At 39.6% G+C, this 27,376-nt stretch overlaps 4 protein-coding genes across 4 annotated transcripts; 2 read left to right on the forward strand and 2 right to left on the reverse strand.

The window, feature by feature from the left end:
- The first annotated feature begins 3,063 nt into the window (after positions 1-3,063).
- Positions 3,064-8,440, forward strand: LOC127768602 (uncharacterized). Its single transcript, XM_052294215.1, has 7 exons — positions 3,064-3,373; positions 3,584-4,435; positions 4,641-4,726; positions 5,076-5,210; positions 5,619-6,073; positions 6,700-6,897; positions 7,036-8,440. The coding sequence occupies exons 1-5, from the start codon at positions 3,095-3,097 to the stop codon at positions 5,782-5,784; spliced, it is 1,518 nt and encodes a 505-aa protein (XP_052150175.1). The 5' UTR covers positions 3,064-3,094; the 3' UTR covers positions 5,785-6,073; positions 6,700-6,897; positions 7,036-8,440.
- Positions 8,441-10,830: 2,390 nt separating this feature from the next.
- LOC127766478 (probable prolyl 4-hydroxylase 9) lies at positions 10,831-15,173 on the forward strand. The gene is made up of 9 exons (XM_052291513.1): positions 10,831-11,142; positions 11,259-11,381; positions 12,310-12,467; positions 12,934-13,036; positions 13,616-13,711; positions 13,906-13,971; positions 14,039-14,158; positions 14,442-14,514; positions 14,740-15,173. Exons 1-9 carry the CDS (start codon positions 10,963-10,965, stop codon positions 14,769-14,771), a joined length of 951 nt encoding a protein of 316 aa, XP_052147473.1. The 5' UTR covers positions 10,831-10,962; the 3' UTR covers positions 14,772-15,173.
- Positions 15,174-15,884: 711 nt separating this feature from the next.
- LOC127766477 (casein kinase II subunit alpha-2) lies at positions 15,885-21,568 on the reverse strand. The gene is made up of 10 exons (XM_052291512.1): positions 21,211-21,568; positions 19,716-19,845; positions 19,441-19,635; positions 18,617-18,774; positions 17,953-18,043; positions 17,770-17,835; positions 17,125-17,207; positions 16,985-17,048; positions 16,839-16,907; positions 15,885-16,181 (listed from the first exon to the last, which is right to left on the reverse strand). Exons 1-10 carry the CDS (start codon positions 21,459-21,461, stop codon positions 16,122-16,124), a joined length of 1,167 nt encoding a protein of 388 aa, XP_052147472.1. The 5' UTR covers positions 21,462-21,568; the 3' UTR covers positions 15,885-16,121.
- A 2,671-nt stretch (positions 21,569-24,239) lies between these two features.
- Positions 24,240-25,984, reverse strand: LOC127767891 (uncharacterized). The gene is made up of 3 exons (XM_052293368.1): positions 25,791-25,984; positions 25,230-25,353; positions 24,240-25,138 (listed from the first exon to the last, which is right to left on the reverse strand). The coding sequence occupies exons 2-3, from the start codon at positions 25,320-25,322 to the stop codon at positions 24,539-24,541; spliced, it is 693 nt and encodes a 230-aa protein (XP_052149328.1). The 5' UTR covers positions 25,323-25,353; positions 25,791-25,984; the 3' UTR covers positions 24,240-24,538.
- Positions 25,985-27,376: the final 1,392 nt, after the last annotated feature.

Below are 27,376 nucleotides of genomic sequence, written 5' to 3' on the forward strand. Positions count from 1 at the left end.
ACAACTTCTCTTAGTTTTTTTACAAAAAATATAATGTTTACTAGTTTAGGAAACATACGCACCGAAAACTATGAAAATGAGTTGGAACTCGGGCTAAGAGCAAGTTTAATAGTATAGCCAACTACTAGCTCTAAATCATCTATAGCCAATTCATACAATAGTTGCTTACTGTACTATTAAAATTGATTTATTCGGCAGCAGCAAATGCTACTCATTATAGGGATTTCGACAAAGTAAATTTATTCATCACTAAAGCTGAAGTCGGTAGGAGTACTATTATGAATAAATTCAGACCTCGAGCTCGAGGACGATACATGATCACACTTGTCATACACATATTACGTCTTGAAGTCCGTGCTGTAGCTGGCTATAGATCTGTAGCCCGCTGTTTTTTCCTCTTTTCTTTTATCTATTTAAAATATGTTTATAGCTAGTTTATAGTCTTTTATTGTACCTACTCTAAAGAACACAGATAACACAGCATTTTCGTCAAAGAGAGTGGTAGGAGGAACAACTTATGAGTGTAGACCGTTTTGCAAGCATTCATGGTGATGAATAAGCAATCTCTGCGTGTACCTTTCCAGCTTCCATCCCACTCTATGAACCGTTTCTGGATTGCATCACCGCCTCGATCACACCAGCTCACAGCCCGTTCCCTTCATTCGTCTCCGCTAGGTACACCACACGTCCATACGGTTATGCATGCATGTGCCGCGATGTGCGTCGGCCGCAGTAATGTCTCGGCACGGACGATCTCTGACCATCCCTCCCGTGTGATGTGAACGGCACGGGACGTACGGCGGGTGGGGGGCCACACGGCGAGTCGGCTCCGTGCTTTGCCTTGCCCGGCCATTGTCTGTGAACCTCGTGACCGACCGGCTGTGACTTTGTGAGCACGCACGCGGCCAGCTTTGGGGCGTGGAAGAGCAGGCAAAGCGGGTCAGTTATCAGAGCGGGGCATGGGCATGGGCATGGTGACTGCATTTTTGCTCGATTTTTTTTTTACCTTTTGATGGGGCATGGACGCATGGTGACTGCATTTTCGCTCGATTTCTTTACCTTTTGATGCGGCTCTTTTCGGGCACACGCGCGCGTGCTTTCACAGTTCCACCAACCTAGAGCAGTGTGTGTTGGTGTTGCCCAAGCTGTGCGTTGCGTCTGCCGTTGCTGTGAAGTGGATGGGAGTTGAATCAAGAATTACACAACTGAGCTAGCTGATGTTTTCACACATACCCAACACAAATGTACACTACTCTACTACTCCATGAGCCCGCAGTTCCCGAAGCGACGCATGTGTTAGGGCTGTAGCAGTGCAAGCATCTCATTTGAGTTACCTCATATGCCACATAGGATAAATGCACATCGAATATATTTCTCTCATAGTGCAAAATGCTTTGACAGAAACCCCAACCTAACATTACTTTCACCGGGACCTATGTTGTTGCTTCCTTTTTTATGAATTGCTCTGCACCTGTATGGGTTTGTTTTAGCTTTTTGAAGTGAGTTCCTCGCATCCTTGCTACGAAGACCTTAATTAAGGGACAAGGGCCCACACTTTTTTCCTCCACGCCATTAGGCAGCTTACGTGGACGCATGAAGAACGCTCCAGGCTGGAGCACCGTGAAAGCCCTTAGTTTACGTAGGACGACGGTGAAGGTGGCAGGACAAGACAAACGTGCCGCATCGCGCCTCGTCAGAGCAAGGTCGGAGAGATTTAAAAAAACTTCTAAAAAAGGTCGTTTACAATGGCACTCTCTCTCTCTCTCTCTCTTTTTTACAGAAACAATGGCACTCTCTTACAAATGACAATGATCACCGATTAAAAAATCAGACTCTCTGAAGTGAGCATTGTTAGAAGTATAATATGTTAGTTAGAGATAAGAGATACAAATATAGAGATAAAGATATATCCTAGAGATAGAATCCTAGAGATAAATCTACTTTTACTTGTATTGTACTCCAAGTCTCTATCCCGTATGTACTCCTATATATACCCATGAGAGAGTCGATGTAATATATCAGAAAACATCAGAATACAACATATTAGATTTTTCCACAAGCATACCTTAATTGGGTAGATTACTTGTGGTAGAGTCTGCTCATCCGGGTTCAAGTTCTAAACTTGACACGGATGTTCGTATTTATGGCTAATTATTCTTTTAGTGATAGGCGATATACCTATTGATAGTGAGACGTTTGTGGTGACTTCGTTATTCTCAAGATACGTTGGCTTAATCTTCGGATATGCTTATAGGAGTAGAGTGTGTGTCTTCGGAGATCCTGGACACATATGTGTGTTGATAGGGGTGAGTATGCGCATGCCGTGTTTCAAAAAAAAATGGGAGTAGCTATATTTATGGCGCCATATTTTTCACCAAAAAATAGTCGGCATGTATTTACATTGTAAGTCTCTAAATTACACATATAATTTTAGTGTACTTATAATGTAAAAGTTCCAAAATTACATATGTAAGTTCTAAAATTACATATGTAAATTCTAAAATTACATACTAATTATATATATGTAAGTGGTATATAAGTGAGGTGTAAGTACTATATTTATATAGAAATTACAAATGTAACTATAGTATAATTGCACTGCAATTATATATGTAACTGGAGTGTAATTAAAAACAGACATTGACAATGAGCTCCCTATCTTCCCTGGCTTCTACTTTTCTTGTCCTTTTGCCTGCCATCTGTGCATGAAATCTTGGTTTTTACTCCGTAATGATTAGAGATCTGAGATTAGTATCAGCAATAGTAGTTACGATGGTATTAGAGTCTCGGACATGCACGAATCTCTGAATTAATTGCACAGTGAAAGAATCCACTGTAAACTGGAAAGAAATATGGCGCCATATTTATAGCGATTTCGAAAAAAATGGGCTCTCTTTCTCAATTTTTTTTAAAAAAGCAAAATTGCATCTGAACCGGGCTGATCTACTAATCGATTTCCATGTTTCCAACTGACGGCCCAAAAGCAAACTTGGGCCGGGCAATAGTTTTTTTCCGCAATAAACGAAGAGAGGGGACCGGTGACTGTCTACGTCACTCCGGCCCCACGCGACAGAGCAACGGCGGGAGCGAAGTGATGGCGCTTCGGGCGGCGGAGCTCCGGCGACTCGTCGTCCTCCTCCGCGGCGAGGCGGCCCTTCCGCTCCCCCTCGCGTGGCGCGGCCGGCCGGTGAGCACCGCCGCTCGCGACGACGAGCTCGCCGGGAAGAGCGCCTATGAGGTGCTCGGGGTCGGGGAGACCAGCTCCTCCGCCGAGATCAAGGCCTCCTTCCACCGCCTCGCCAAGGAGACCCACCCCGACGTCGCCGCCGCCGCCGGGTCCAGCCGCTTCCTTCAGATCCTCGCTGCCTACGAGGTGTTCATTCGATTCACTTGGCTACTTAGATAAGGGAATGGGGCTACTAATGGGTAATTGGGGGTATCATGAGTGCAAACTTTCAAACCCTACCATATGATTATAATTGTTATGATTGTAGTATTGATAAATTGAGGGGGCAAGACTTTGTACTATGAAGGAATCAAAACATGGAGAAATTTAATGGTTAACAATATTGTTATGTTGCAGATCCTATCGGATTCACAGAGAAGGGCTCACTATGATATCTACCTGCGATCGCAGAAGCGAGTTTTGCAGAAGCATCCTAGGCCATCTCATCATGTATATCCAAATCCAAGTGGTTCAGGCATTGTAGTAACAAGAGAAAGTAATGTTGTTGAGTGGCTAAAATGGTATAGGCTCACTATTGATGACATAGTTACAAAGAAGAGGGTTGCGACAGGGTCAGGTTACTTTGATAAGCTTGAAAGTGAACTGTACACAGCAATCCATGCTGCATACTATGGTCCGGATGTTCGGTCTGTGGATCTCCTTCCTGATTGCTTTGAAGCTGAGGAGAGGTCTGTATATGAGACCCCTGAGCTATTGCACCTTGTATCGGGTCGTGATCTGTTTGGTATTGTTAGTCTAGCTGATAGAGTTCAACAGCTGCCAGATGCTTTTCAGGAGAAGCAGACGCTACCTGGTTTTAAAACTTACGGGATTAGTCAGCATGTTTCAACAAACTTGGAGAAAGGCACAGTACACGCCAGTCCTGTATATATTCACAAGAGAGAGATTGACAAGAATGATGGTCCTCATTCAGATGCCTACAAGGATATTGAATTGTGGATCTGTGGGAAATTAGTAGCTACTGCAACGAGGAGCCCTAAGTGCAATTGTATTGATAAATCAGATGTGGAAGATCACATACATGTATTTCTTGTCCCAAATGAAGTGGCTTCATCTGATTTTACACAAGAGCTTCCTATCCTGGGAACTATTACTGGCTTGGCCACCACTGGGGAGGAAGGATCTTGCTGTGTCTATGATAGCCGTGGGATAAAGACACATCTAATTGTCAAGCACAGAACATTAATGGTATGCACAGCTGTCCACATTTATCACATTTTTCTATACACATTCAAAGTTTCTTTGGTACATTGTGTAATACATATGATCTGCCGATGGAATTCAAGCACCCCCATCTTTAGCATGCACTATCTATTGCTGTATAACTGTATGCAGTGCAACATTAATCTTCAGACACATACCGTGTTAAATGTTGACTGTACTTCCTTTACAGGTCAAACACATGCACTGGTATCAAGTTGGAGATGAAATTTCTCCATGTGAGTGTCGATGCAGTAGGGCTCGGTTGCCACCTAGTAGGTATGCTTTCCTTTCTATCTTCTTGTCTTGGCTGCACTCACGCTGCATGATCTTACAAATAGCATTGATGAACTCAAGCCTTAAATGTCATGGTCGTTTTGGGCTAACTGGTTTAGAAATCATAATGCATATTGACACTAATTTTAGCATGCTTTATAAAGTCACTGTTGTAAAAAATATAACTTCACTGCATCTGTTCTTATATCAAATGAATGATACAATCCTATACTTCTCCCTTCAAGGACCGGAGAGGGCTAGCTTCGGATAGGTTTTGTGATACTGTGGAAATCTATCTGTATACGGTTTGGTAATAACAAACCACTTTTAGCTGTAACACTCCTCTTTTCAGATATTGGCTTTTTGAGCCTCGTTGTTATATGCATGACACTGGTGGCTGGTACATTGAGACCTTTGGAAGGGACAAGAAAGGGAGGAAAATTCTATCACCAAGACAATGGGATGGTTCCAATGAACACTCTGAAAGGTGCGCTCAGATTGTTTATAATGTTGTGTTACTATCAAGCGGAATGGATTTGGTAACTTTCCTTGAAAATGCACATCTTTCTGGATATTATATTGCTTCAGCCTTGCTGCATTTAGTGGCTGAGAAAGCTAATTTCCTAAAGTTTGCCATCTGTCTAGTTTTAAAGTTAAAATACTGCCTTTCACTATTTGTTTATGTAATATGTTGTTGTCGTTGCAATTCAGCAGTCTACCTTTTTATCTAACAAATCCTCGTTGATGCTGAATGCATTGGAGTTTTTTAAAACTATTACTTTTTACATAAGGTTGGGTGGGGGTAAGCTTTCCTTAATTGGTTGACAATTGCACAATTGCATGTGCACTTGTTTTGATTTTTGCACGTAAGATTCTTTTCAAACCAAAATTTCAGGAGGTTGCATCCAGCAATGTATCTGGCAGCTCTAGCTTACAGATCTTTGGATATTGAGGATGCTCAACGAAAGAAATGGAGCATTACGACCTTCCTGGAACTGCAGTCATCTCATATCCGTCAATTGTGCAAAAAAATCTTCAATGGGGGAAAGGAAAGTTCATGAGAACACCATGAGAAATGCACAGCAGTTTCAAGAATTTGATCTTTGACAACTCTGATACTATGATGCAATGCCTTGTTCACCCGTTGATCATATCCTTGAGATTTTGGTGTGGCTATGTAGCATCATGGCACTGCACTGGAAGATATATAGTGCACCTCTAGAATAAGCAAAATTATCTGAGGCTGTTCATTGTGCTGATTGTTGGATGTGGCACCCCTGGTCAATAGCTTTTTTGCTGTGCTGATGTCAGAATTTCCACACCATTTGCTATGAAAGGACAGACATTATGGTAAATAAGCTAAACTGTTGCATTTCTCTACTATTTATAATCTTCGCAATTCTAAGTCTGTGCCCTTCATTGATTATACTTGCACCTTGTAACCACGTACTGTTTGGATGAGCATTCAACACTACATACAACTAAGGAACCGTGCACATTACAACGATATGGTTCATAGCTGAAAGAAAGCACCTAAAGTTTTGTAAACTCGTCTGTCTGCCATTTCTTTCTGGGAAAAAGGAATGGCTGGTTTGAACTCTTTTGGAGAAGGGATGCTACCTTAAACATTGGCAACACCATCTGGTCATCTGTCATCATGCTCTTTTGTCTTAATCCACAAGAATGGTTCGATAAGAGTAACTTTATGTTACTGCAGATGTATGCATTTTTTTTTTATAAATGTTTTACACCAGAACATGAACTAACTGTCGCGCCGATAGAAAACTTGAAGACATGCTTGCCTGTTATTAAGTAGCAGAAATTTTACCCGAGTCCTACAGTTGCACATTTGCAGTGGCATGCACCTTCTCCATGGTTATTGTTATCCAACATTATGCATGTATGTAATGGTACACATGTGTACATTTGCAGTTTGCAAGAATTTTAATCCAAAATTACGTTGAATTGTTCTACAGGCTTCAGCCATGGCCAGTTAACTTGAAGTCTGTCTTATGACCAACGGGTGGGAATATGGGAGAAAGTTAATAATTACTTGGCTTCTCGACTGGAGTTTAATCTACTTGGCATATTGATTTTATATTAGGCGAGCACCCTCTAAATTTGGTGAAGGCGAGAGATGAAGCAGCCACCGAGCTTAGCGTGAACATTCTAAGGTAGTATGTCATTCAGATAATACGCATATTCTCATATACTTTTTTGAGTATTGTTAGCAAATTACAGGAAATTCCTAGGATTATGTTTGATTGTTCTTCAAATTAGGGGAAAGCTCTGATTTATTTTTATTTTTTTAGAAAAGGGGAAAGCACTATGAAAAAGCACCAGCAAGCAGCAACAGCTCTGCATGGAGAGGGATATTGTATTTTCTTAGCCTCTTAGGTGTCGACTGAGTTGCGCATGCTATTGTGGGCAAGTTGTTTATGTTTGAGACAATGAATTTTGCTTCTATAGTTCCACCTGATGGAAGACTACACTTTGATCTCGGCACACTAACTCTCTGCAGTTGACCTTCATACGGAAACTTTGGCTCTTCGGTAAAACTTAGTTCAAGAAGATAATAGATCTGTTAGTGTCTGGTTTAATCATTGTCTGGGAGGAACCAACTAGGCCATTATTCCCCAGGGACCAATCTAGTCAAATACTTCATATGCTTGGAATTTTCTGAATTCACTGACCAAGAGACCTAAACATTTTCTGGAGAACACATGCTGATGCTGTGGTACACTAAGTTAATTCAAGTTCAAAGTACTTGGTCTAGTTTGATGCTTCGTGATTGCATCCTGATGTTTATACATCACTGGTGAAGAAAGTGCCAAAGTGTCTCATGTTCACGGGTTGGTTTCGAGTAGTACAGGTTTGTTGTGTTCAGGACCCCAGGAGTTGCTTTTCACCATATGGATGCAATCATGTACATATGCCTTTTCTTTTTGCCACAATAATCGTTGTAAGCTGTGGTTTCAGGCCCGTTCTTTGAAATTGAGATGACCAGCAATAGTGCAATACGAAGTTACTCCCTCCGTTTCACAATGTAAGTCATTTTAGCATTTCTCACATTCATATTGATGCTAATGAATCTAGACATATATATCTATCTAGATTCATTAGCATTAATATAAATGTGGAAAATGCTAAAATGACTTACATTGTGAAACGGAGTACAAACCTGCCGCATATCTGTCAAGGAGGAACATGGAATAGCGAAGCAAGACAAACTAGTGGGGCCCCAATGTTGGCAATGGCTTATGTTTATACTTATAAACCAAATTTTAAATTTTAAAATCTAATTTTGGAATTGATTGTGTTTCTTTTCATCGTAATTTATTTTATTGTATTTGCTTTTGAATCGTTAAGGACATCTATATAGTAGTTTTACTCACAAATTATTTTTTGGTTGCCAATGAGCCGTACGAATAAGGATAAGCGAAACGATGCGAAAATCCTAATTAGTGATTAACGCACGCTACGAGGTCCATTCCTTTTTTGGCACTATGCGGCTTTCTTTTTTTTTTTTAAGTTTACACACCTAAACTTTGGACGCCTAAAGTCTGTATACCCAAATTTTCTACATCTGAAGTTTATAAATTAAAAATGTATGTGCCTTATTTGAATTTGAATTTGGATTCGATTCAAATGTTGTATACGGAATGTTACTATGTCAAAATTATAAACACGAGTATAAATGTTTCTTCAGATAATGTATAAAATCTATACACATGAGTATTTTCAAATATTTTTTTTCCTTTTATTATTTATTTTCAAACTTATTTTTAAACTCGTTTTTTTAAAACCCATCCAGATTAAGGGCGTGTTTGGTTGGTCTATTATTTCTAAAATTTACCTAAGTTCACCATATTTCTATTAGCTAACATGTCGAACATGTGGCCAATAAAATTGAAGCCATACTTCAGCCATACAAAAGCAGTTTACAATACTTTTTATGTGCCAATGGCATGTGGGACCCATGTCATAATGAAGGAATCTTGCCATAAGTGTGACACAACCAAATAGACGCCAAACTTGGTCAAAGGTGCCTACCTTGAGTTGTGGCATGGTGAGGTAAATTGTTATAGTGAATCAAACAACCCCTAAGTGCATACGTGAAAAGACACAAGGAACGACACAATGATCGTGCATGCACGGGGACGCACGGCTATCGCGCATTAGTTGTCCCCCAAAACGATGGGGCTGAAGGTGTTCACGAAGATCCGGTGTATCTGAAGAATACTCTTTCAACCATTTGGACGGTTGTGATCTACCGTGTGAAAACAAGAGATAATCGGTGATTGTGTCATGTAGTAGTACTCATATTTATCTATCTATTATAGCATTTGGGCTGTTATACAACGGAATCCCGTTCGGACGGGATGATACCGCGGTATCAGGTCGTGATACCTATCAGGTATCATGCGATTCTACCACGTATTAGGTGATACTTGTGAGGTATCATGTGATATCTATCAGGTATCATGCGATTCTTACTTACATAAAAGGTAATACTTGCGAGATATCATGTGATTCTTACCATGTAGAAGATGATACTTGCGAAGTATCAGGTGATACCCACTGGATATCAAGTAATTTCAATTGGGTACCAGAGCCTCGGGGTGGTGTACGGCAAGGTGGCAATGGCGCCGTTGTACGTGTACAGGAGCGTGTTTGCCGGTGGCGACATCGAGCACTCGATGGGGAACGAGGAGATCTACGGCGTCCTCTCGCTCGTATTTCTGGATGTTCACCCTTGTCCCGCTAGCCAAGTAAGTGCTCGTCGTGCTCTGCGCCGCCGACGGTAGCGAGGGCAGCACCTTCGCGCTCTACTTCCTCATCTGCTGTCGCGTTCGCGCTGGCCTCCTCCCCTGCGTCAGCGCCGGCACCACCGGCGAGGAGCTTGCGGTCGCGGGGCTGTGCGTCGACGATGCAGCCGTGGGTGCCGTAGCGTCACCACCCATGTCGGCCATGTGCGCGTGCTGGAGAGGCATCGTGTCCTGCAGAGGCTGCTGTTGCTGCTCGGGACGTGCATGGTCAAGTATTGCTCCTCTTTAAATAAGCAAGGGGACAAAAGGGATCCCGTCTGGACAGGATTCCGGTATGTAGCATTAACAACATTGAAAAAAGGTATCACATTCGCTATGGAGACTATAAATTTTCACATTAGTTGGAGAAAAAGAATACATCTTAGCCGTTAATAGATCACAGTGATTCCGGATTATAACGGTATAAATTGATCTAAGAGTTGTACAAAATACATTAATATCCAGAAGTCTAAATATATAGAAATAGAATCTAAGAGTTGTATAAAAAAAAATCTAGACCTTATATAAATCCAGAGATTATAGAAATAGATTCTAAGAGTTATATATGAAATCCAGATATTATAGAAATAGAATCTAAGAGTTGTATATGAAATTTAAGGATTGTAAAAATAGAGGCTAAGATATGAAATCCAGAGATTATAGAATTAGAATCTGATTCTTGTATATGAAATTTAAGGATTGTAAAAATAGAAGCTAAGAGTTGTATACGAAAGTAAGATATTATAGAAATAAAAGCTAAGAGTTGTATATATGAAATCCAAAGAATCATATAAATAAAAGTTAAGAATTGTTATGAAATCCAGGTATTATAAAATAGAATCTAAGAGTAGTATATGAAATCCAGATACTCATAGAAATAAAAACCACGAGCCGTATATGGAACCCAAATAGACATCTAAATATAATGGTACCTTTAAACACAAAATTTCAGAGTTGTATATTAATTACACGGGGCAATCCTCTAGTTAGTACTCATTAATTACACATTTAACTGTCTTTTATTAATCTCCAGTAACTTACTTTGAAGCAATATGGAGTAATACTTTTACTGCCAATCTAAAGGTTAAAACAACAAAAGCTTTTCTATCATCACCATTAGAAAAAGTTGTACGTACTATATTGCCGACGAGACTGGTTCCGTAGTCACTAGCCAGGTACAAAATTGCACCTGCCGACGTTATCCCGTTCCACGCACGCAAAGCCAAGGCCCCCACCCGTCGGAGATTCGCCGCACGCGCCACGCACGCTTCCCTCTCCTTCCACTTCCACCTCCACACGGGACGACTTCTCTCTCTCTCTCTCTCGTCTTCTTCCTCCTCGCCACCCGCTACCCCGCAAAGCAAAGCACACGCATCACCACTCACTCACAAGTCACAACTCCGACGAGACCCAACCCAACCCGGGAAGGCGATGAAGGGCGGGGTCATCAGGAGCGGCGGCGGCGTCGGCGGCATCGGCGTCGGCGGCGGCGGCGGAGGCGGGGGAGCCGGCGGGGGGCTGATGCGCACGCGGCTGCGCCTCCCCGTCGTGCTCCTCTCCTGCTCCCTCTTCTTCCTCGCCGGCTTCTTCGGCTCCATCCTCTTCACCCAGGTAAGCGAGGCGTAGCGACGGCGAGACCCCCACCCCACCGCCACCCTCGTTTCGTTTGTCGGGTTCTGATCTGGGTGGTGGTTTTTTGGCGCGCGGCTGTGTTGTTCCCGAGGCAGGATCCGCAGGGGGAGGAGGAGCTCGACGCGCCGATGAGGAGGGAGCGGCTGATGGAGGCGGCGTGGCCCGGAATGGCGTATGGCGAGTCCGGCGAGCCGGAGCCGTCCTTGATCCCTTACCAGGTCACGCCTCGCTTCGATTTCTCGATTGGTTGCAATGTTGCATTGATGTTGTTTATTTCTGACGGATATTGACGTTTTCTTAGAATAATAGTTTTGGGTTGAGGTGACTAGCATTGGGGCGGTAGTGTTCTTCGTGAATTTTACGTCACGATGAGAATCCTCTGTTCCCATTATTTGTTTTGTTTCGATAGTTGGTTTGTTGTGATGGACACTTGCAGGGGAAGTAATTTGTTTGGTGTAAAGTGCCTGCCAAATCCGAACTTACTCTCTGTATGTATAAAAGAGATTTTGATGTGATGGTGCCACGGTATATTTGCTAGTGGGGAATTCCGAATTCAGGTTGTTGTGAGCATGCAGATGTCGTGTGCTTGAATGTGATGGCTTGATGGTATACTCGTATGCGTGTGGAATGTGTGACCGCCGCGCACCTGTGTTAGTGACATTACATAACTTACGAGTGAAACAAGTTTTTTTTTGTGAGAATCACGTAATGTGCATGACCAAAATCAGTTTGTTTTTCTACCAGTTGAACTAGTCTGTTAATTTGAGGTTTGTAGTACTTCTACTTCACCTATACTCCGTATTGGACAATGTGCACAGGCTGTTGCCTATGTAAGGAAAGTTATTAGCAATAATTGATGGAGCTGCTAGATTTCATGCCCTGTATGGCTGCAACCTGCTTATTTATTGCTCTAAGTAGGTCCTTGGGTTAATTAATATACTTTATTTGATGTGTCCTAGCCCTGAAGAACAGCCCACTAGTCCTTTTACTAAGTATGCGGTGAACTTCTTTTGTGTCTGTGGTATGAGCTTACTTATGTTAAACCACAATCTCAGTTGCATTAATTAATGCTGCTTATCACCTTCTAATTTTCTACTGTAATCTGGTTGGTGGTGCTTTAGTAATGTAAAGTTGACTCTTCTGCAGATTTTGAGTTGGCAACCTCGTGCACTATATTTTCCACAATTTGCAACATCGCAACAGTGCGAAAATATTGTAAAAACTGCTAAACAAAGGCTTATGCCATCGACATTGGCTTTAAGGAAAGGAGAAACTGAGGAGAGCACCAAAGGAATAAGGACAAGGTACTGATTAATTAAAGCCACAAAGTGCTTGCAATAAATAAAAAAGTGAAGATAACCAGGCTAGTGATCATTAGGTAGTTATGGTGGATTTATGATACTTCTATTGTGGTAGTATCATGGAAATTCTAAGCAATCATCTTTTGTTTTGTTTATTTGCTTCCTCTAGTGGGAACACGATACTTGTCTTCAAATTATAACCTCTAAATAAATTTCTTTGGTTCCAAATGGGAATTAGTAATTTATTCTATTTCATGTATTTCTTATTGAAAAGATTTGACATCTCAGAGTGCTTGGTCATATATTTCATTTTGGCATGCTGATCCAATTGTAATATATGCTTCTTGTAGTTGCAGCTTCAGATTTATACTTTGCCATGATCCAACTGGAACCCTTTCAGAAATGACTAGTCATTATGGTCTTATCTAATCTTGCATTGCACTAATGGTAAATTGCTATTGCCAAACAGCTCAGGCACATTTCTAAGTTCTGATGAAGATCCAACCGGAACCCTTGCAGAAGTTGAAAAGAAGATTGCAAAGGCCACCATGATCCCTAGACATCATGGGGAGGTACTCTTTTATGAATTTTGTGATCACGCACAAAATTATAGCACTCCTCTTTCCAATTAGAAGAACCAAAGGAAAATATTCTTTCTAGGATTCCATTCACATGTTCATTACTTAGTTGATTCATTCTTTCTGCTAAGTGCACTGATGCTGGCAGTAGCATCTTGTATCAAAGAAGACCCTTGGAGCTTAAATTGCTCTTTTTCACATGATATTTGCATACGAAGAGTATCTATAAATAACAAAATCATTTTTGTGTAGATATGCAACCTAACTTTAGAAATAAATTACTAACTGTTTGCATTAATCAATTAGAAGCAACATGTTTCTGTGATTTTGTATTGGTCCTTGCAATACCATAATTTATACACATTTTAATTCGTTTTTACCCTTTCTTGAAAAGAAATGTTGACAGTGATATAAGAATGCAAACCTTGTGGTGTTCTTCTGTGTAATTGTTAATTTTTTGTCCTCATTAAAGTATTAAACATTTCTATTGCTACCCATATGAAATATAGTTTTCGGATCATTCAGATTATGAAAAGAAATTTTATTTTACCATATTCATTTGTTATGTTACAGCCCTTTAATATCCTGCGCTATGAGATTGGACAGAGGTATGCTTCGCATTATGACGCATTCGACCCAGCTCAGTATGGTCCACAAAAAAGTCAAAGGGTATGCTCCTACATTTGCTTGCATTTTGCCTAACCTATATTTCTCGGTTCTAGATGTCTTGAAGATTGGGCTCTTTTTGTTATTTATGTGAACAGAGGTGCTAAGTCTGCTTAATGGACCACTAGATAGAATAATTTAGGTTGAATGATTTGACAAGAATATAGCTAAGGAACTATTGAAATGCAAATTTTCAGGTCGCGTCTTTCTTGCTTTATCTCACGGATGTTGAAGAAGGCGGAGAAACCATGTTCCCATATGAGGTGAGCATTGAGGATTTTACCATGTATTCCATCAACAGATTCTAATATGTTCTTTATTGGTTTGCAGAACGGGGAAAACATGGATATAGGGTATGACTATGAAAAGTGCATTGGCTTAAAGGTTAAACCAAGGAAGGGTGATGGTCTCTTGTTTTACTCCCTTATGGTAAATGGCACCATTGATCCGGTATGTTCTTGCCACTCAAGTTGTTCGTGACTTCCCATTTTGTGAAAAGATTCTAAGTTAGCTACATACGTCGTTGCAAAATCAAAGATTTTAGTAAATCGAGACTCATATTCTATCTGTACTGGATGCTAATTTCTGTGCAAGACATATCTAGAGTAACACTAGTTCAATTATAATATTGATTCTAGATGTGTTCGGGAAAAAAAATACTGATTCTAGATGGCTTTGCACGCCAGGCATCGTTTGGGATTTTAACTTTATATTGTGGGCGTACTGTTTGCAGACATCCCTTCATGGTAGCTGCCCAGTGATCAAAGGAGAAAAATGGGTCGCCACAAAATGGATTAGAGACAAGAGTAAGGCAGTGTAAATGTGGTATAGGAGTCTCCACGCCCCATGTAGATCATAGGCATATATATACTAAACAATCTTTGTACACGTTTCTGTACGAACATTACATTTATTCAATTTTCATCAGCATGAATGAACTAGTGAGAAATGATGTCACTTTCTCCTTTTGAGTCTTCGAAGAGAAGTATTTGCACTTGTAGGTCTGGGTGTTAATTTTTCCACACTTGTAGGGCAAGAAAATTTGCTGCTATGGGTGACCTGATCTTCTGCAAGTCTTTGGAGGAGCTGGCTTGTACTTTCTCAACTTGTACGGCACGTCGATTAGTCTGAATAGCTTCCTCTGGGCCAGGGGCAGGTGCATATTCGCAAGATGTATATGGTACTATCGTCCAGCATCTCCATCGCTCTAATGTTTTTTCGTCTCACTAATCACTATGAGATGGCTTTCTGGTGGTCCAATTTTTGTCCTCTCTGGAAGAAAATAAATGGAGAAGAAAGGATTTCATGTAGTAAATGCATTCTGAGATCTATGGACTATGGTACAATGCATCACAATAAGTAAAATATTAAGAGAACCTTCGATCAAAATCCGTGAACCTTTAAAAAACGCATCATTTTTTTTTCTGACATTTTGTGTTTTTTACCGTAAGGCTATAATTTATAAGTTATAACCTTCTACCAAAACCTGTGAGCAATAAGCTTTAAGAAAAACATTATTTTTTTACTCCGACACAAGATTTCAGATTTCACTAGTATTAGCAATGGGATCATTATGCATGAAATTTATGGCCAGTAACACGAGGGAAAAATATTTTGCCTTCGGGGTATAATTTCGTGATTTATATAACATTCGGTCAAAACACACGAGTATTAACATTTGGGGAAAACAAACGTATTAATTTTTCCCTCCGACCAAAAATTTAATTTCATTAGTACAAGTACTGGGATTTGCACACGGAATTTGTGACATAACATGAGGACGAAATATTTCGTGATATTTTTCCTTCTGTGAGTTATAACACGGTTCAACCCTTAAAAGAACAGGGAGAGAGAACACGGTACCTTCACCGCCCAATTTTGGATGCTGCATTTACGCCCCGAGAATCCATGGTTTGGTCCATTTAGGCCCCGCTTATCCAACCGATGGCCCATGTAAGGCCTGATTATATCTCATGGTAGGCCTATTTATGGGCCCATTTGAGGCCTACCTGTGCCATGAATGGTCGGTTTGTATATTTAATGGCCCGTTAAAGGTCCAAATAAGTTAGTGGTGAAATAAGCAGCCAAATTTTGGCCCCAATATTTACTACTAGAGTTAATTTTAGTAATTTGAACCGAGCTAAGACATGCACTTCGGCCTCATTTCGAAACAAGCTTAACAAGGCTCATGCAGTCATACAGGTACCTGTTGCATCTTAATCGTTGTTATGGTAAAACATTACAGAAATAAATAATTATGTGCATGTCACGGCATTCATCAAACGCAACCAACGGAGTGAATTACAGTTTACAAATACAAGGCTACAAGCACATTCCACGATCGTTCACACAAACTCAAAGTAGTACCGTCGTGGATCATCAGCTGGATCATCATTTTAGCAGGTACACAAGATCATTGTGGTCGTGCTCTGCTATTTTCTGCAGCTCTCACTTGGAGGAAGTACGGATGTGCCTGCAAGTATTCATGATTATGGCATTAATTTGAGAAGTCCAAGAGTAATCAAATAACAATTTGTTCCTCCTACAACTGGCCAGATACTATGTGAAGATGAAACGTTGTTCATTGCATACAAAAGCCAATGTGGCAGAGAAATTTGAAGGGTTTCTATCTATTGCCAAATGCACCATTTGCCAAATTATATTGGGTTGAAGTTAGCGATGCGAGTGAGCAATCCCGTTACCTGCATAAATACCTACAACAATTGAACTAGAATTGAGATAAACGGGCAAAAAATAACCGATTGCCCGCTCCACTTGCATCCCTAGTTGAAGTGTACCTATACAAATGCATAACTTGCCAACTATTTTTGGTTGAGGGTCAGGAAAATGTTTTATGATATTGTCATAATACAGAGCAATAAGTGAAACAGAATATGCCTAAAATAAAAATTGAACAGAGGTGTGATAGGATAGGAAGATGAAAGTACTATTATGACATCATTGATGTAATTCTTATGACTAAAAAGGAGGATATATACTAAAATATTCAGCAATAAACTAACAATCTCAGTGAACAGTCAATACTGTTACATAAATAGGAAATATCCAGTCAAACAAAATCAGTATCTTCTTGGAATGTAACAAATATTATCTGTCGGGGTAGACTTACCATAGCTTCACGTGCAGTGAGCCTATCTTGGTGATCATAACGTAGAAGCTTATCAAGAAAATCTACAGCCTACAAATGTACAAGCATGATGTTAAGCAAACATTATCTTAAGGTTGATTTGGAAACAGCAAGAGCCATTGACAAACCTCAGGAGATACTAGATGTTGGTTATCAGCATTAATGAATTTCGACCATGGTTTTCTACTATGCCTGCATATGTATATGTAAGTGTTATACTTCTGAATCTTCCCGTTCAAAACCAATATCTAAAAGCATGGCAACGTACCTCCCAACAAGAGCTTCAAGCTGAGGATCAAGCTCAATATGGTACTTGTTCAAATAAGCATTTAGTGCTTCTGTTCCAAGTACCTGAGAATGATGGGGAAAACACATGGATCAGATACCAATATTTCACATATAGCTGTTTTATTGTTATTCCAAAATAAGCACTTATATAAACTACTAAAACAGATCAAGAATAAAATTTGCATAGATATCAAAGTACATTATGACATCTGCCTTAGTCCGATATCAATAGCATAATGCTGGAAAAGTACTTAGTTTTCAACTGATGACAAGCGAATCAACACTGCTGACACACACTCGAGGCATTATTGGATGCTTAAAACATCTTTAAATGCCAATAACCGTCCTAGTAAGAGTTCGAGAGCAACAAATAAGAACTTCAAAAATCACAATTTACAAATGAACATAATTTATTTTGACGACATCACACTGCTTATATGTCAGAATAACATATGAGTACTAAGCTAAAAGGAGCACAAACAGCAATTTTTTTTAGAAACAAAGTAAAACATGTATACCAACCAGTCCAAAACACGAGTTGCATAACTAAACATTTTATCAGGCATACCAAACCATTTTTTTTCCCATGAGAAATGTGAGAGGCCAGAATCAAACTGGGACTTACCTTTGCGATCTTGACAAGTTGATCATGGTTATCATGACCATAGAAGAATGGCTCCTTGCGGAATATCTGCATCATAGCATACAATTAACTGAGTTCAGACGTCAGACTTATTATCAATACAATAGTACATTAGATATCCAGACATTGACCTAGACAGGCGATATTTTTTACAGCCACACATACCATCCCAGCAAACATGCAACCAAGGCTCCACATGTCCAAAGAATAATCATAATCTTGCAAATCAACAAGAAGCTCAGGCCCCTTGAAATACCTGAATAAAAACGAGAAACCATATGCTCAACTCAGGTACCAAAGCAAAAATGAGCAAAGAATTGACGCATTAGTAAGCAATAATTGCATGATCTATTCCAGTGATAACATGCTTACAAAAATAATAAAGTCCTAGTAATGGTATCTGTTTTATTGCCTTTTTTCAGACGTACACCCAATAATTGCATGATATACTCCAGTGATAACATGCTTACAAAAATAATAAAGGGCTAGTAATGGTATCTGTTTTATTGCCTTTTTTTCAGACGTAAACTTAGTTGTTTAAGGGTAAACAGCTTCATTGCTTAACTTTCAGCATTTCGTAACATTAATGTTGCAAAAGGACCACTAGGCAATTCAGACTTCAACAGTAGCAGTGAATTCAAACCAAGTAATTTATCGGTTCACGTATTGCTTCTAGAGCCAAGTTAGCAAACAAACTGCAAAACAGGGATGCTACCTTCTTAAGTTAGCTTCCTCTCATGATTCAAGTGATTATCAGGGTGCAATCCAATTCAATAAAAAAGCAAGAAAATCATAACCAAACAAGTAGTTTGCTTGTAACTACACCAACCTTGAAGCAACACGAACATTATATTCCTTCCCTGGATGATAGAACTCAGCCAGGCCCCAGTCTATCAATCGAAGTTTTCGGAGCTCATGATCTATCATAACATTGTGGGGCTTGACATCTCGATGCATAATGCCTTGTGAATGGCAGTAGTCTAATGCCTGGGGCCATAAACAGAAGGAAAATATTGTAAAGAAAATCAACTAGATTCGTTAAACAAACTTAACACACAGGATTAAGGGCAAATGATGCTACTGTTCTTGGCTAAGAATATCGATATGAAAAACACACACTGTGTGTTAACAGTTTATTACCCATGGATAGAAGGCATGACCTAGCACATACGTTAAGATGCCCATTGATGGCTGAATTCTTAACACCAACATAGTGCTGAACTTAGAAATGTATAAAACGACACTTCTCTTCAAAATCCCAGATCATAAACCATTATAGCACATATGCAATTCAGGAATTCTTTTGTCATCTGTACATTATGAAGTGCAAGATGCTACTATAATTAAAACTCAAAACAAAACTGATCCATAAACTGCTTGAGATTGTAACAAGTTTTAAGCCATGTAACTTAGAAAATAATCAAGTTCATATATACATAAATAATTAAAGATATGTTGCAACTTGCAAGCAGTGAGAATGGTGATATTTGTCTAGGATATATTACAAGTGTGTTTAGTTGGATCTTCACATAATAGGAAAGTAATTGTGAAACAATTTCTATAAGAGATACATCATTCTACAGATCCACAGAACAGGATGTTTTACTGAATAGAGTAAATAAATAGGGATGACAATGAAGGCTCAATGAAGACCTTGAGTAGCTCATATATGTAGTAGCGGATATCATAATCTGTCAACGTGGGGTACAGCACTTTGAAGTCTGTATTGTTGACATATTCAAAGATCAAGCTAGGAGTCTTAGAATGTTGATCTCTGACAATATCAAGAAGCTTCACAATGTTTGGACCTCCACAAAGATTCTGAAGTATTTTAATCTCCCTTTTGATCTGTTCAAACATATGAAAGGTAGGTTAAGAACTTCAACACTAGCAATTAAAAAAAACAGTCAATAAGATCAATTAAATACCTTCTTTTTCTTCACAGGCTTGAGTATCTTGATGATGCATTTCTCATTGTTGTTAACATTGATGCCTTCAAAGACTTCACTATATTTACCTCTTCCAACTTTCCTGACAACTTCATAGTCATCCTGCTCACTGTTAAAGATGCACCATAATAGTTAGCGAGGTATTGTGTAAGTCATAACATGCTGCCAGGTCCCTCAATGACTTGAGGTAACAAGAATTAAATGGACAAAAGATGGAGATATATGGCAATTCTTAGTGTTGGTGTGTAAACTGAACAAACTTCGAAGAAAGCTCAATTCTTAACAAGTATTTAACATCAGGTCAGGGAAAACACCACTGCTTTCTATAGTTTCTCATAAAGTTCAAGCAGACAAGGGATCATCAATGAGCTACATATTGTTCATCTCTTCTTTTCTTTTTCTTTTTTTTTTGTCACCAGACAACTTATTTAATAATTCACCATAGATAAGGAATACATCTAGAGGAAACACAACTGGTAACAGAGTCAGATTGAGAAAAACAGTGCACTTTTGGAGTACCAAAATTAAACAAGCACACTCCTACCAGGCCTCAACTGTCATCTAGGTAGCATGACATGTACAGAATATACTAGGGCTGTAACTTCTACAGGGAAAAGAAGATGGGTTGTTAAGGACAGTATTATATGTGTTGAGTTGTTTGGCACCATATTACTCAGCATGTTACAATCATATAGGTAGAAACGAAGTTATATTTGATTTCATTGATTGCTTTCAGGTAGTATATTCTAGGGTGAGTGAAGGAAAACACAATGTTAAAATTGAGATTACATAAAAGCATAGAACTTGGTGAATGTTCAGTGCTAAAGAAGATTAGGCCCAAAGCACTATACTACCAAGTTATGCTTTACTCATCAATCTTGGTTATCAGATGATGCAAAAGAAACACCCAGAAACCCATCACCAACTTACTTTGTTCCAATGATTAAACATAAAACTGCCTAATTTTGCCTTAACTTAGATTTTATCCCCAACAAAAATAGGATCAATACCTACAGCTTGCCATTCACAATCAAACAAAGGCTCTTAACTGAACAACACTAGTATCAACTTTAAAAGGAAGATATAGTGAGATTGATTCCAAAATTAAAATCATAACCTTGCAAATTCATAACAATTTCTTCAACCATTCGGTAAACATGTGTCCCCTACTCCTATAGTACAAACATGTAAAACTACCAAAGCAGTCTTCGGTATTGAGTTCGTCCTAATAGAAACAGAAGCAATTCAATCTAACCTTCAAGCCACAATAAATTCCCAATTCCCTGACCAAAACCAAAATCTACAGGCACAAGCAAACCTACGCATAACCCAATAATCCAACCTAATCCCAATAAGCAAACCCAGCCCAGGTGTACGGGATACGGATCGCGAACTAAATCTGGAGAATACAAGCTACGGCCGCTGATCAGGGGGCTCAGGAAGGTGACGTCAGCTGGCTGGCTGTGCTACCTACCCCCATTGAACGGTGAGCGCCTCGTAGTCCCAGTACTCCTTGGGGCGCAGCACGTTGACGTCGGCGTAGACCCTCGCCTTCGACATGCCGACCCTGGATCCCGCGGCGACCGGGGCGCGCCGGGGCGGCTGCAGCAGGGCGAGGAAGGAGGACGCGAGGGCGGCTGCGATCACTGCCGCCGCGGCGGCGGGCACGGCGACGCTGCTGCTGGGTGGGTGCGGGCGGCTCCTCGGCGGAGGCGCATCGGTCATGCGGCCATTGCCGGCGGCGAGGTCGCGCTAGGGTTTCGGGGGTGGGGGAGAGAGAATATTTTCGGGAGCTTTGTTTTTTTTTTATTTCACGTGGAGATAGATAGAGGCGGCGTGGGACGGCGACTCTGGAATCTGCTGGCTTTTGGTCACTGACAGGTGGTTTTGTTCCCTTACGTGGGCCCGACCTTTCCCTCCAGGAGAAGACGCCTTCCAGTTGATTACGCCTTCTGCCTATGAAAGCTCCATTTGCGCATGCGTGTCCGGATCTTTTTTGTTTCTTTTTTTTCTTTTTTAAGAATGTGTCCCGATCATTGAGCTGTTGAATTGGAAGTCTTCTCAAATTCACACGTAATTTTGCCTCTTAAATTTTAATTACTTCCTTTAGTCAAAAATATTTTACGTTTAGTACTAGTACAAGATATGGTCGAACTTTTTAAATTTCTGATCATCAATAATTTAACAAATACCTCTACTTAGTTTAAAGATAAGATAAAAGATATACATATATTTATCTCAACAAGTGCTATCATAAAATCACAAGCTTATAGCGCTTCATAAACTTAATTTAATATAGAATTGATTTGTTAGAATTTTAGAAGTTTGATCGGATCTTGTCCTAACCATCAAATATTAATAACTGAACGGAGAATGTTTACCACAAGTTTTGAAAAAGACTTACGTACAAAGACCGTTGTTTGTGTTTTGACTTATCACCCGTAGCTAAAATATAAATGTTGAAACTTAATTTTAATTTGATTTTAAGTTTTTTTTATCGTGGTATATTTTTCAATACTACCATAATTAACTAATAATCTTATACATTTTTTTTATCGAAGGGAAAAAGGCCCTCCATTTCCATTAACAAAAATGCATCAGACTATAAAACAGAAGAAATAAACAGGTTCTGGCACTAAGGCCAGGCCAATAGTGTGTGTAGGGATAGGTTTGATACGTAACAGAGCACTAATAATCTTAACCATAAATTGTTTTTTTACTAATAAGCCAGCAATAGGCCAAACGAATAAGCTAATATATAGTTCAATGAGGTTTTGATCTTCTACATCTATTATATTATTAATAGAATAGAAAAAGGAGCCTCCACGTTCGCTCTCATGGCCTAGAAATTCTCATATTAATCGGAGAAAAAGAAAAAACAGAGTTCATATAGAAATACAATTTAGAATAGCTGAAATTCGGAATTAAAAAATAAGGAATATTAGAAGAGCAGACTAGAGTCCATATAGAAATACAATTTAAAAATAGTTGAAATTCAGAATTAAAAAATAAGGAATATTAGAAGAGGATACTAGAGTCCATATAGAAATACAATTAGTAAATAACTGAAATTCGGAATTAAAAATAAGGAATATTAGAAATAAAGTATAGAGTCCATATAGAAATACAATTTAGAAATAGCTGAAATTCGGAATTAAAAATAAGAAATATTAGAAGAGGAGACTAGAGTCCATATAGAAATACAATTTAGAAATAGTTGAAATTTGGAATTAAAAAATAAGAAATATAAGAAGAGGAGACTAGAGTCCATATAGAAATACAATTAGGAAATAACTGAAATTCGGAATTAAAAATAAGGAATATTAGAAGTAGAGTATTGAGTCCATATAGAAATACAATTAGAAAATAATAGAAATTTGGAATTAAAAATAAGGAATATTAGAAGTAGAGTATAGAGTCCATATAGAAATACAATTAAGAAAGAAAATAAAAATTTGGAATTAAAAATTAAGGAATATTAGAAGTAGAGTATAGAGTACATATAGGAATTTAAAACTAACTAAAATTTGGAATAAACATAATAAAATTAAAAGTAGACTTTAGAGTCCGTATAAAAATACAATTTACAAATAACTAAAATACAAAATTAAGAAAAACATGGGAAGAAGAGTTTAAAGTTAATATAGGAATACAATTTAGAAGTAACTAAAATTTGAAATTAAAAATTAAAGAATATTAAAAGATAGGTTTAGAGTCCACATAGAAATACAATTAGAAATAATAAAAATTCAGAAATAAAAATAAATAGTATTGGAAGAAGAGCAAAGAGTCTATATGGAAATACAATTTATAGAAAATTTGGAATTAAAAAATATATTAAAAGACGAGTCTAGAGTCCATATAGGAATATATATAATTTACAAATAACTAAAATTTGATATTAAAAATAATTAATAACTAACACGTATATGAAATATAATATGAATATTACACATTAGTTGTTTTGTAAAGTTATTGCAAAATTTAAAATTATATAATGAGAAAATATATATGCTATTATATGAGAGAAAATATAATGATGCTAGCCGCGGGCCACCATGCTAGTTCTCGTTTATTGTAAAAAAAAAGGTTAATTGAAACTCGAAAGTCCAATGGTTTCTTTGGAACACAAGGAATTTATAAGATTCTCACATGGTTCGGTTCAATTTATTTGAAATCCTTTGAAAATCGTCCATTCCAAATGAGCCCTAAAGAAGAACATTCCTGCCATAAGAACCTCGTCTTCCTCCCTCAATTTAGGAGCAGTGGTGTTTAGTTAGTAGTATTCTTATTTTTTGTTCTAATATATTGACATGTACTCCCTCCGTTATAAGACGTTTTGACTCGGGTCAAAGTCAAACTATTTCAAGTTTGACTAAGTTTATAGACAAATATAGTAATACTTATAATATTAAATTAGTTTCATTAAATTAATAATTAAATATTTTTTATAATAAATTTGTTTTATGTTAAAAATATTACTATTCTTTTATATAACCAGGGAGTAATATTTTTGCGCGATCGTCAAAAATAACTTCTTCTGAAAAAGCTCCGTACATTCTCCTCCCTCTTTCGGAAAGTAGCTTCTTCTTCTACATTGTCCCTCAACTACAAGTTAACTTTATTTTTCTAGAGTTGATCCATTAACCAAGCGGGAAGCAAAGCAAAGAAGCATGGTGGAGTACAACTCAACGACGACAAGAAGTCAGCTGCGTGCTGGCTGACACTGCCCGCCCGGCCGGCCATGAGACAGTACATGCATGCACGCGTCCGTGCTTCTCCTTCCTCTCTCTCTCTCTCTCTCACGCCATCCGAAGGCTGAGCCAGTGGAACAGCAGCGGCGGCGGCGGCGGCGCCGCCTGCACGCCGCCGTCGTCCACCTGCACCACGTCGAACGCCGCCGCCGGACCCGGCCTCCGCTTGTGGTGGTACGGCGGCGAGGCCGCGTCCGCGTCCCGGACGCCTGTGACGAGCACGTCGGACTCCGTCGACGACGACGAGAAGCTCTGCCCGGGGGAGTGGTGCTCGTTGCGGCTGTACCTCTTCTTGGCACTGGCGGCGGCGCCCACGGCGAGCGTGAGCTCCAGCTCCGCCGCCGCCGCCTCCTCCTCGTCGTCGGTCTCCTCCGCGTCCTCCTCCTCGGGGCTCTGCGCGTACTCGACCGCCGGCACGAGGCTCAGCGCCGCGCGGGCCGCCGCCGCCGCGTGGTGGACGGCGGCGCCGCGGCGAGTGGCCGCGCCGTAGCATTGCTCGTAGGAGCGCATGGCGTCCAGTGCGGCTCTGCTGTACTCGGCGAATCCGTTCGGGGAGGAGGTTGACATGTTGCTCTGGTTCTTGAGCTCCCTCTTCAGGTCTCTCATCAGAAGCTTCTGAATTCTGTACAGACGATGGAGCTCATGAACCTGCAAATCAAAATCAAGAAACTTAATCAGTACATTGTTCTTTATATGAACAAATTCAAGCTTTTGAAATATCGAGGCATTTTTATATCACCTGCTGTCTGAAAGTCTCTTCATGCTTCAGCATGGCCATCTTTAGGGTGTCTTTGTCGTAGTGCTCGAAGACTTGCTCCATCGGCATTGTCATTTGTGAAGGAAGATATGCTTCTTCGCTGGGTCTGCGTGAAGTAGCAGATAAGCCTCTCTTGTATCTGTAATATACTACTATACAGTTTTTGAACGAAATGAACTTAAAAAAAAAACTAAGAACAAAACTGAAATCTTTGGTACAATGCAACTACAGGGACAGAAGTATTGGGATTATAATCTAAAAACGCAATAGTAGCATAGTACATTTAGTAGGGGGGAAATGGAAATGGAAGACCAACAGTAGGCTAAAATCTTTCTGTTGGTTCTCTGGTGAAAAGAACGATAGAGTAACTGTATTCTGAAATAAGTTCTATTCAAAGCATGCTTCACATATCAGGTTAAAAAGCCTGAAAAAAGACCAACATCATAGCAAACTCCACTCCAAAGCTCAAGAATGATTGAAGAGAATATTGAAGATTGATGAGCAAATCAGATGAAGGAAAAGGAATGAGCACCAATTTCTCACCTATAACTGCTCTATCAGTTTTTATGTCAGAGAAGTGACTCCAAGACTGTTTCCTATACTGAGCTCTAACTAACTTGGCTCTCTCCTCCTCTCACTCTCAATTTCTGATCATTGTATGCTTCCAAAGGCCACAGGCTTTCCCTTTTATACACAACTCAAGCCTCACACACCAACAGAAACAGACCATCATCTCCTTCCTACTACCTCCATCCCTATCTCTGAAAAAAGTTTAAGGGGACAAGACATGAATGATGCAAGATTCCTTTCACAGTGGTATTTTAATTAGTCACCCCCTGTAAGCATGCCAAACAATGCAGTACTGTGGCATTGTTCTTGCAGCTGAGCCGAGCAGCAGGAGTGAAAGCAAAGGAAGCAAGCAAAGGGACATGACATGGATTAAGAAACTAACTACCTGTATTACATGTGTCAGTAAAAGATTAAGCATAGAGGAAAAAGGGTGTGTGATGAATCCAAGCTTTTGGAGCCAAATGGACAGTACATTGCTTTTGGATGACAACCATACGTCATTGAACTTCTTTTGAAATGTACGTACTACAGATACATACACAAGCCGGCAACACCAACTTTAAATCGTTTTCTACCGGACAGTCCTGTTCCACCATAAAAACCTGTTTTAATTTCAAAGTAAGAGCTTGGTAGGTACAGCAGGAAGAGCTCTGTAACTCTGTTATACTGGCCATGTTCTTGCAACTTCAACTTGTTACCGGAGAAAGATCAAGTACTGATTAGGTATACTCCCTTTAAAAGAAGTGTGCTAATCAGACATATGGTGGCATGGTGCTAGGACATGAAACGCATTGGAAGGATGAGCAACTTTTCTCCAATGCATGCAACTAGTTCTGAATTCTGATTGCTCTGTTACTAGGTCTTAATGGACAGCATTTGGCTGCTTTAAAGGTGATCAAGCATTGTTCATGATGGTGAAAGAAACACTTCTGTGACATTTTGTGGCTCCATGACCAGTAAGTGGGTGTACAAATTTTCCATGGACCATTCAGTGGTCATTATCATGCATGATTTGGGGCAAGGGTTATCTAGTATCCGGTCAGTGCTTCATGGGGGCCAAGCAACCAAAGTGGTCCAGCATCTAGCCATTCTGCCATTGCTCCTCAGTCCTCACACCTGAGGTACATTCCTAATTTCTATCTAATGGCAATTGGGAGCTAGTGGCATTAGCAGTTTAGCACAAAACAAAAGTGTTTTGAGCCAGACAAATTGTGTGTTACTAGACTAACAAAAAGTGCCTTTTCAGCTTCAACCATCATGTCACGTTGTTACTCCCACAGGCCATGTAGGGCAAGTTAGCCAAGCCCTAAGTGCGCTTACAAGAAAAGAAGAGCTGAAACCTGAAAGGTGGCCATGCATATGCATGGCCATGTAAGATTCAGCGAAGCAACTAAACAAGTCCCTGACGAATGTAGTGGTGAATGCTTTAGTATTTGGTTAATTCAAATCGGCACTTCTTGGTTTCTTCCCCACAATTGAAAAGAACAGAATAGTCTTCTTTCAAAAGAATGACAAGTAGGTGTGCTTTGCTTCATTTGGTCTGATTAACAGAACTGACC

The sequence above is a fragment of the Oryza glaberrima genome, chromosome 3 (assembly GCF_000147395.1).
Source record: "Oryza glaberrima chromosome 3, OglaRS2, whole genome shotgun sequence".
NCBI classification, from domain to species: domain Eukaryota; kingdom Viridiplantae; phylum Streptophyta; class Magnoliopsida; order Poales; family Poaceae; genus Oryza; species Oryza glaberrima.